This window comes from Chiloscyllium plagiosum, unplaced genomic scaffold (assembly GCF_037043375.1).
Source record: "Chiloscyllium plagiosum isolate Xiang-an unplaced genomic scaffold, Cpla_swu_hap1 HiC_scaffold_9, whole genome shotgun sequence".
In the NCBI taxonomy this organism is placed as follows: domain Eukaryota; kingdom Metazoa; phylum Chordata; class Chondrichthyes; order Orectolobiformes; family Hemiscylliidae; genus Chiloscyllium; species Chiloscyllium plagiosum.
In genome coordinates, this window is record NW_028270147.1 from 33,636,017 (window position 1) to 33,646,625 (window position 10,609).

The 10,609-nt window shown below is 41.2% G+C and overlaps 1 protein-coding gene across 1 annotated transcript in view; it reads right to left on the bottom strand.

Moving 5' to 3' along the window:
- LOC122554712 (fatty-acid amide hydrolase 1-like) overlaps positions 1 to 6,374 on the bottom strand; it is a 69,469-nt gene extending 63,095 nt beyond the window's left edge. The window contains exons 1-3 of the mRNA XM_087990317.1: positions 6,356 to 6,374; positions 4,967 to 5,211; positions 803 to 985 (exon numbers count right to left, since the gene is read on the bottom strand). Coding sequence (XP_087846443.1) covers positions 803 to 985; positions 4,967 to 5,211; positions 6,356 to 6,374 — 447 coding nt within the window. The remainder of the gene's footprint in view (positions 1 to 802; positions 986 to 4,966; positions 5,212 to 6,355) is intronic.
- Between the last annotated feature and the right edge of the window lie 4,235 nt (positions 6,375 to 10,609).

The window sequence follows — 10,609 nt, forward strand, 5'->3', positions numbered from 1 at the left end:
TGTCTGGATGGTGAACTGTGATGCATAAATTGGAGCTTCCTCATCAATAATTACCTTGCAATCTTGTACATGTTTTCATATAAAGCTTTAAATATGTGATAAATTGTTTAAGCAAATAAGTGATTCCAGATGAAAATACTGTACATCAAACAGAAAGCCAAAAAATGAGCACTTCTGTGATGACAGCATGCATTATGTCTCTAAGAGGGATTGGAGTGAATGAAGAAGAGAAAGAGAATTGAAAGCAATATTATGATATCAACAAATTTTTGTGAAGAGATGTTGGCAGACATAGACAATATATCATCTTTTTTTAAAACCTGATCCCTTTCCCACAAAAAGTTGCTATCCTAACTCTGGTTGATAAAGGTTTTTTCAGTATTTTTGGTGAGGGTGCAGTCCTAAGTAAGCACTCCATTTGATGTACAGAATAGCAGAGGCAGAAATGTCAACAATTCTGCGAGAATATTCCATCTCTCTAATCATGCCTTTTTTTATTATATCATCAGATGAAGGCTGGGGGAAAAGAAAATGCAAGAATTGTATAATTGCACATCCCAGATTAGTCAGGATTCCAAAATAAATGGATCCAACCCAAAATCCATCCACAGTATTTTAAGTTTTGCAATCACTGCATTTATAGAAAGAGTCACTCTTCAATCAGACTATTTGAGTGTTTTGTTCAGGAAAGGCTGGATGAAATACAAGGTTTTTTAAAACTATAAACATATAGAGACTGCACAGAACGACGCATTATTTTTTTGCAGAACATGAACCAGAATCTGGCAATTCCCACACTTACCATTTCTTTAATCTGATTAATAGCATTTTTCATTTTCTTGAATGCTGCTTCCCTTCTCAAGCGAACTTTTGCTACCAAACGATAATAGTTCCTGGTTTCCAGCCATCTCATCAGTTTCATATACAGGACGGTGCATATTATAATGACAGAGATGAGCTCCAGGGGAATAATACCATTTGGATGCTGTGACATCATAGCAAGGACAATGGTTAATCTTACTGCAGCTTGCAAGCAAGCAGGTACTCTGAATAAATCTACATCAATAACAGACAACAATAATAAAATCACAAGAGTAGTCAGGGCTATCTTCAAAAGAACCATTCAGTGAAAATGATTGGAATGCTGATAAAGCATCAGCGTGACTATTGATTAGCCATTATTTAAATTTTTAGCTTCCGTTTTCTCTTGCTTTATGTTTCTCTATACAATTTCACCCAACAGGATGAGTAAGTGACAATGCAAGTATTTTAATTGGTACAGTAGATAAATATTACATTTCAGTTTATCTTGATTACTAACAATTTAAAGTTATTTGTATTTAATAGTTTAATTTATTATTTTTTTAAAATGTAAATGTTGTTCACAAACAAGGTGCTCCTAATAAAAAAAATGAAAAGATTGCTGTTCCTTTGGTCAAATTACAAATTTTTGATATGGACCTTTAAACTCTATAATTGCTATTATCAATACACCTATAAGTAGCTCTACAAAAGATATTGATGCAAAACTGACACCATCTTATGTCCTATCATATATATATATATATCTAAAATGAGTAAATGTTTAGGTTCCCATGTAACTTGAACCTCTATAATCCATTTAATGTGGGTACTCCTACAATACTGTTAGGAAGGGAATTCTAGGGTATTGATCCAGTGACACTGAAGGGGCACCTGGAGGTGGTGGTGTATCTGCTGCCTTTGTCCTTCTAGATGGTAGTAGTCACAGGTTTGGAAGTTGCTGTCTAAGGAGCTCTGGTGCATTTTTGGAATTCATCTTGTAGATGGTACACACTGTAGCAACTGAGTTATTATGGTGGAGGGAGTTGATATTTGTGGATGTAGTATCAATTAAGCAGGCTGTTTTGTGCATGATGGTTTCAAATCTTTTGTGTGTTATTGAAGCTGCAGCCATTCGGGCAAGTGAGAAATACTCTATCACACTCCTGACTGGTGCCTTGTAGATGGTGGAGAGGCTTTAATCACAATTGACAATGTTTTCATGGTCATCACTGGACTCTTAATTCCAGATTTTTATTGAATTCAAATTCCAAGCTGCCATGGCAGGATTCAAATCAGGGTACCCAGAACAATACTTGGGTTTCTGAATTAACAGTCCAGCAATAATAGCACTAGGCCGTCACCTCCACTCCGTCTGTTGATGCTTCTAACGGTTCTGCAATCTACTGTACACTTCCCTCCTGCATTAGACTCCCCAAAATGCATCACCTCACATTTGTCCAGATCAAATTCCACTTGCCATTTCTCTGCTCAAGTCTCTAGCCTATCTATATCCTGCTATATTCTCTGGCAATCTTCAGCATTCCCAATCTTTACGTCATCCGCAAACTTATGAATCAGGCAGTGACAAGTGGAGTGCCACAGGGTTCAGTGCTGGGACCCCAGCTGTTCACAATACAGATTAACAATTTGAACAAAGGAATTGAATGCAAAGTCTCCAAATTTGCAGATGATACTAAGCAGGGTGGCAGTGTGTACTGTGAGGAGGATGCTAAAAGGCTGCAGGGTGATTTGGACAGGCTTGCTGAGTGAGCAAATACTTGACAAATGCAATATTATGTGGATAAATGTGAGGTTATCCACTTTGATTGAAACAACATTTCATTCGATATATTCTGGGAGGGACATAGGAAACCTTGAGGTTAAAGGGGCAAGGCGAGAAAGTATGAATGGGATACTGAAATTGCATGATCAGCTGAATGGCCTATTCCCGCTCCTAATTTCTATGTTTCCTCCAAATCATTTATATATTATAAACAATAAGTCAGCATTCTGGTGGAACAAGTAATTAAGATGGCAAATAGAATTTTGGCCTTTATTGCCTGGGAGTTGGAGTTTAAATATAGGAAAGTCTTGTTGCAACTGGACATTAGTGAGGCCAAAGTAGAATTTTGAGCCTAATATTTACAAAAAAAAACATATTAGCATTCAAGGCTGCTCACAAAAGATTCACTCGGCTGATTCCGAGGACGAATGGACTGACTTATCAAGAATAGCTAAACACATTATGCTTTTATTTGTTAGAGTTAGGAAGAATGAGGGATGATCTTGGTGAAGTATAAAAGGTCCTGAGAGGGCTTCACATGGTTGATGTTGAATTGATGTTGCCACTAATGGGCACATTCCAAACTGGGGGCATATTAACAGGATAATCACACATTAATTTAAAACTGAGATGTAGAAGAATTTCTTCTCCAGGAGGGTAGTGAACACCTGGAATTCTCTACCTCAGAAAGTTGTGGAAGCTAGACAACTGAAAGAATTTGAGAAGGAGGTAGATAGATTTTTGAAATATCAAGGAGTTGCTATTTACATTGAATTAGCGTAAAAAGAGGAATTGGTGCCTGAGGCAGATCAGCGATGATCTACTTGAATGGCAGGGGTAAGCTGTCGGGTCCAAAGGCTTCCCATTGCTTTCCTTTCTCATGTACTTCTGATCAAATCAATATTTGAACTTGCACACCCCACTAAGAGAACACAATTTCAAAAGTACCATGTTTGAATGAGAAAGTAAGCAAGGATTTCCACATTTTGGGTCGGTGATAGGGCCAAATGGCACAATACAGATAAAAATTCTTCTACTCTCCTAACCAAGCTTGATCCTTCCCCCAACATCACCAAAAACCATAATAACTGACTATTCCATGCAATTTCTTATCTGTGAAGTTGCTGCTGTATTTATTCTTTTTGCAACATGAGGGTGACGTATTTAGGGGATATATCATTTATTTTTCAAACTTGAGTTTTGTTCCTTACTCCTTACTCCTAATTAAATTTGAGTTCATTAGTTCCAATTATGAAATTTGATGTATACTCCCTATCTGTTTCAATTGTCTCCAGATATTTTCAATTAGCTATTTCTCTCAAAAGTATCCTTTTCCCTTCCCTTTTATATATTCCTGATTTTAATGTATTAAATATGTGTTACTTTTTTTAAGTTTAGTAACTCACCTCTATCTTGACAGTTTTATATTTTTAATTTTCTCAAGAATCTTGCTGTCCCACCTCTTTTGATCTATTACGCGTCCTGAAGTTGCTCTTTTACCTCTCCATCTTTTCTAACCATTGTTGTCCATATCTCTAACATTTAGACTTAGCAATTTTCTTTTGCTAGTTCTGACTTTTCCCTTCTTAAATTTACTTTTTACAGTTATATTATTTCAACAGTCTAAACTGCCAGATTCTCTTTCTTTTAATTCTTTCTCACTACATTCTAGAACCTATATGTTTTAATTGTCGACATTCCGGACTTACAGCTTTTGAAACAGTTGATCTGTCCATGGCAGCAGGTGCAATAGCTGCTGGGGGGGTTGGTGAACGACTCTCATACTGCCACTTGCCTGCACTGTAAGAAAGCAAGTAGGTTACTTTCTGTTGAAATATGATTTGGAGATGCCGGTGTTAGAATGGGCTGTACAAAGTTAAAAATCACACAACACCAGGTTATGGTCCAACAGGTTTAATTGGAAGCACAACTACCTGATGAAGGAGCAGTGCTCTGAAAGCTAGTACTTCCAATTAAACCTGTTGGACTATAACCTGGTGTCGTGTGATTTTTAACTCTGTTGAAACAGTTAATAACGTCAGAGTCCCAATTCTCAAGCCTCCTACTTCAGAACTGCTAAGACCTGAAGGACATAACTGCCAGACTGGGCAAACAGCATGGCTTAGAGAATGCACTCAAGGGAATCAGGAGCAAAACTATTGAATTGAATTATTGAACTGAATTTGCTTTATTGTCACAGAGACTCAATACTTTTCGCCACTTACAGTGCCATCTGAGGTATAAAGGTACCTAGTAGTTACAACTCCTGAGAAAATATAAAAGAAAAATGCCCAGCATTGCAGAAATAAAAGTCCAGAACAGTGGTCTTCCAGCCTATACCACACTGGCACCTAGCCTCCAATCCGCAGTGGCCTTAACCTTGAGGATCACAAGACCGGGAGAGTGATCCAGGCAACCATGCTGGGCAAAGGATGCCAAGTCGGGCTGAGAAGGTGCAATGCCAGGGGACCACTTTGAAAGGCTGCCATGGGAGGCTGCTATGTCAGCCAGGAGGTCACAATGCCAGGCAGGGAGTTCAACCAAAGATTGGGAGTCATCACCGGAGGTCAGGAGCTGTTGCTCGAGGCTGAGAGTCATCACCAGAGGCTGGGAGTTGTTGGAGGCTAACAGAGGAGAAAAATCACCAAGAGGAAAATAAAGAGAAGAATGGGTGGAGCAGACAAGCTCCAGCTGATGCATCCTTCTCTGCCACCATCTTGATTTCCCAACTGCTTGGCGCTGTAACCAGCACAAAGAAATATTGTTGCTGTCGTTGGAGTTCATCACTATCATTCAGATTTATTAATCTCATGATATCACTGCAGGAATTCCTCAGGATACTTTTTGTAAAAATAACTTTGCTATATTATCTATTTTCCCAATTAACCTGTTCAGAGACGTTATTGCATACCTCTGCAGCAGGTGGGACTTCAACCCAGGTCTTTCAGTCCATGAGTAGAGACATTCCTACTGCTCCATAAAGGTACTGTTCTAGACTCAATCATCTTCAGCTGCTTCATTAATGACCTTCCCTCCATCATAAGGTCAGAAGTAAGGATGTTCAATGTTAGGTGCAGAGCATTCAATTGCATTCATAATTCTAAGACAATGAAGCAGTCCATGTCTACTTGCAATGAGATGTGGCTAACATTCAATACTAATGAGTTGAATTTATGACAGGAAATATTTGTCACAAATGCCAGGCAATGACCACCACCTGTAAAGTTTAATAAAGTCAAAGACAAATAATGTCTTACCACCATCTCTCATCAGTTTTCATATTATGTTTCCATCAGAAGGGCAGAAGTGGGGATATTCGTTGATGACTGTACAATATTCAGCACCATTTGTGATTCCTCAGATATTGAAGTAGTCCATAAACACATGCAGCAAGACCTGGACAGTATCTAGGCTTGGGCTGCCAAGAAACACTTAAGAATCACACCACAACTGCCTATGTGTAGATATCTCAACAAGCAATAATCTCGCCACTGCCCCTTGACATTCAGTGCCATTAACATCATTGATATCCCCACTATCAACATCCTGGTGGCTACCATTGATCAGAAATGAATTGGACTATCCATATGCACATTGAAGCTACAAGAACAGGTTACAGGCTGGGAAACCTGCAGCGAGTAATTCACCTCCTGACTCCCAAACTTCAAGACACAAGTCAGAGTGTTATAGAATCCTCCCCACTTGTCTGGATCAGTGCAGTTCTGAACAACACTCTAGATTGAAACTATCTGGAACAAGGCAGCCTACTTGATCGATAAACATTCATTTTCCCCACCACAGACATTCAGTAACATGGACTACCTACAAGACACACTGCAAACATTCACCACAGCTCATCAAACAACACCACATCTACATCTCCGCTCTCATCAATCCTCTTTGTTACTTCTTCAAAAAACTCAATCAGGGGGATCCAAGATGGCGGTGATCTAGGAAGATCACTTTGCAGAGCTCCGCACAACAGCACAAACGGGATGAACTTTTAGCTCACGCTACCCGTACCAACGCGATATCCTGGAACTCTGAAAAGGTCATGGAGTCCCAAAAAACTGTTACCTTGGTTTTCGCCAACCAGGGATGCCGAAGAAGGGAAGAGGAGCGTCCGAAACTGGGCCCGTGGCCCTGCCTGCAGGATCCTCAGACACGATTTCTTACCAGGCCCTGATGAAAGAGCCCGCCAAATCTCACGAGATGTTGGGTAAGCAGGTAGAGGAGAAGCTGGCCCCAATCTCGACCATGCTGCAGAAGCATGAACAGCAGCTGGGAGATCTGGAGGAAAGGACGGATGAGGTAGAACACAGAGTCACAATGGTGGAAGCTGATACCGGTTCCTCCAAGGATAGGGTCCAAGCCCTGGAGACGCAGGTCTGTCATTTGCTTGACCAGGTTGATGACCTCCAGAACAGGGGCAGGAGAAAAAATATTCGAAGAGTATTCTGCCGGAGAGTAAGGAAGGTGAGTGGCCGGCGGAATTTATTGAGGACTGGTTGCTGAAATCCCTTAACTTGGAGGCTGGAATGAGAGGCTTGAAGTTTGAGAGGGCTCACCGGGTCACGGCGCGGAGGTCAGGTATGGATCAACATCCTCGTCCTACCCTGATGCAGTTTCATCATTATAGAGATAAGGAGAGAACCCTGGAAGCTTCCAGAATCCAGGGGAAGGATCCAAAGGCCCTAGTAAAAGCAAGCTCTTAAGATCATATTCTTCCAGGACTTCTCAGTGGCAGTGGTCCATAAAGAAAGTCCTATGACCATGTCAAGAGAAGACTGAGGGCGCTCGGGATCCAGTACTCTCTGAGGTATCCGGCGGTGCTTCAGTTCATCTTAGATGGATCCATTCATGTCTTTGACAGAGCGGAAAAGGCAAGAGATTTTGTGGACAAATTAACCTAACCTGAACAATTTAGTATGTACAAATAGTCGTGTTGTTTGGATTTGTCTTTGCTTTTTCTTTCAAAAGGAAACAGCAAGTCTGGTCAGGGCTTTCTTTTTTTATTGGTAATAATCTGATCAAAACTATGTTTGGCGGCAGTTGAGATGTGGAGTTTCAATTTCTAAGGGTGAGTTGTACCAAAGGATGGATGGGGAGCCAACCTGTTTTTTTCAAAATTTCAAAATTTCTTTATTCACATGGCTATTCCTTGGTGTATTTTTTTTCTTTTCTGCTTGTGTTTGCGGTGCAGCTCTAGCTAGGAGGAAGGAAAATGGTTGGATGCGCCGATGCCTACTTACAGGCAGTTTATGCCCAGTTCCGATATTTAAATGCCCTGGCTGCTGTATTGGCAGTGGGATGGGAAGTTGGGTTTTGGGATGTGTAGATACCCCCTTTGGGCATGGTGTGTATTCCCCTATTCAGTGCCATTGGCACTTTATACGTTGGTTTGTTGTTTGGTTTTTGCTGTATATAGCCTTTGATAGCTTTGTAGGTTTGTTAATTGTAGTGGTTTTAGTTTATGTAGTTTTTATGTTTGATGGATCTTGCGGCACTAAGGCTCGGCAATCTTGTAATTCCAATTCCTCCTCTCTGGAATCTAAATATTACTGCAGAAGGTTATGGCTAATGACTTGATTGAATGGTGTACCTGGAACCAATTAAGAGGAAGAAGGTACTTTCAAATCTTAGAAAGGAAAAGGTGGATATTGCTTTGTTAAAGGAGACATACTTGGAAGATAGGGAGCATTTGAAACTACAGCAGAGTAGCTTTGATTGGGTTTACTTTTCATCTTTTAACACCAGAAGTAGGGGACTGGTTCGGAGGAACCTCCCATTTAAGTTACTAAAGTGTGTTAAAGATACACATGGGAGGTTTGTAATTCTCAAAGCACTGATAAACGGGGAAGAATATGATGTTTTAAATGTTTATTGCCCTCCGGCCCATCCCCTCAAATTTCTGATAGATGTGTTCTCGAAATTGATCAGTCTTGAGTCCCAGCATATCATTATAGGGGGAGATTTTAGTTGTTTCATGGATCCCATAGTAGACAGGTTGCCCAAAGGCCCATCCATACCCTCTGTATAAACTCAACAATTAGTGGATCTGTATGTGGAGTTAGAGTTGGTGGATGTTTGGAAGCGTCTCCACCCTGCAGGCAGGGATTTTGCGTTAATTTCCAATCCACACAGATGTCACACCAAGATTGATTTTTTCTGACCCCCGCGGTAACCCTGGTCTTGGTGGCATCTTGTACGATTCATAATATTACTATTTTCAATAGTGTCCCAGTGTACCTGTTAGTTAAGATTAAGGACGTTACAGTGGGCCTGAGACACTGGAGAATGGATCCCTTTATCCTTAAGGATAATAAGTTTGTGGAGTACTTCTTTCGGGAATTTCAGGTTTCCGAGACATTAACTCAGGCTTGGTTAGTAGCCTGTCCGTCCTTTGGGAAACTGGCAAAGCCTATGCCGGGGGTTAGTTATTTCCTACTCTGCCAGACGGAAGAAGCAGAAGGGCGAACAGCAACATCTCCTCAAAGCACGGTTGAAGGCAACCAAGAAGGCTTACCTTGACTGGCCCTTGTTGGTCAAGCTCCAGAGGATTACGGTGCTGTGGTCTGCATTGAATTCCATGCTCATGCATACAGCAAAGAAAGAACTTACTTTTGCAAAGTAATGGTTACATGAGCATGATGACAAGCCAGGCAAGTACCTAGCATATCTTGCCAGGAAAAGGAGTGCCCCTCAAGCCATTACATCGATTAGGGAAGGGTCTGGGAACCTAACATATAATTCCAAAAAGATTAATGTGGCATTCCAGATATTTGACTCTAAGTTACAACAATCTGAGGGTTGTGAGGGGTGTGTGTGTTTAGGGGGGCGGGGCGGGGGGGAACAAGATGGAGTCCTTTTTCAAGGATCTGGAGCTCCTGGGTGTGACCCCAAACAAGAGCAACAGGTGCAGGAGGCTGTGAAGCAGCTTCAGAGTGGAAAGGCGCCTGGCCCTAATGGACTTCCCAGCAAATTCTATAAGGAATTTATAGTCATACTGTCAGGCCCGAATGTCTCATACAGTCATGATCGCCTCCTGCCATCTCTGAGAGAAGCCAATATTTCGCTTATTCTTGAGAAAGGGAAGGTCCCGGAGGACTGTGCTTCGTATAGGCCCATTTCACTCTTAAATGTGGACTTTAAAATACTCTCGAAGACTCTTGTGTTCAGGCTGAAAACTGTGTTACTGTCTATTGTTAAAGAGGACCAGATGGGCTTCATGAAGGGCCGTAGATCCTCCAATAATGTTAGGAGGCTGCTTAATGTAATTCAAGCATGTCAACAACAGTCAATACAGGGATTGGTGATTTCTCAAGATGCAGAGGAGGCATTTGACCGAGTTGAGTTGCCGTACCTTTTTTATACTCTGGAGCGGTTTGGCTTAGGCGAAGCCTTTATAAGATGGGTAAAGGTTCTCTACAGTGACCTCTCGCTGTGGTCATCACCAATGGGGTCTGATCAAGCACTTTTAACATTTTTAGGGCAGCAGATAGGGCTGTCCCTTTTCGCCATTGCTGTTTACGTTGTTGATTGAACTGTTGGCAGAGGCTATTCGTAGGGATCCCAATACATAGGCTCCAGAAGTGGGGACAAAATTACGTAAGATTTCATCGTACGTGTCACAGAGGGGTTTATGTATTTGGGCATATTCAACACTCCAGTTCTTGATCGGTTGTTCAAAGCTAATTTTGTTCAATTATTCAACAAAATTAAACAAGACCTTCAAAGATGGGAGGCACTTCTGGTCTTATGGTTGGTCGGGTACTGCTTATTAAGATGAATATTCCCCCCCCGTTTGTTGTACCCTATATGAACGCTCCCACGATTTTTGATAAGCAAATGTTCAGGAGACTGAACGGCTGGTTCAGCTCTGTTATTTGGCATTGTAAGTGGTTCCTTATTAAATTAGCTAAACTACAATTGCCTCACAGACTGGGTGGAGTGGATCTCCCGGACATTAAAAGCTACGAACTAAGCTCGCTTTTATCTTACGTGAGTGATTAGGCTTGTGGG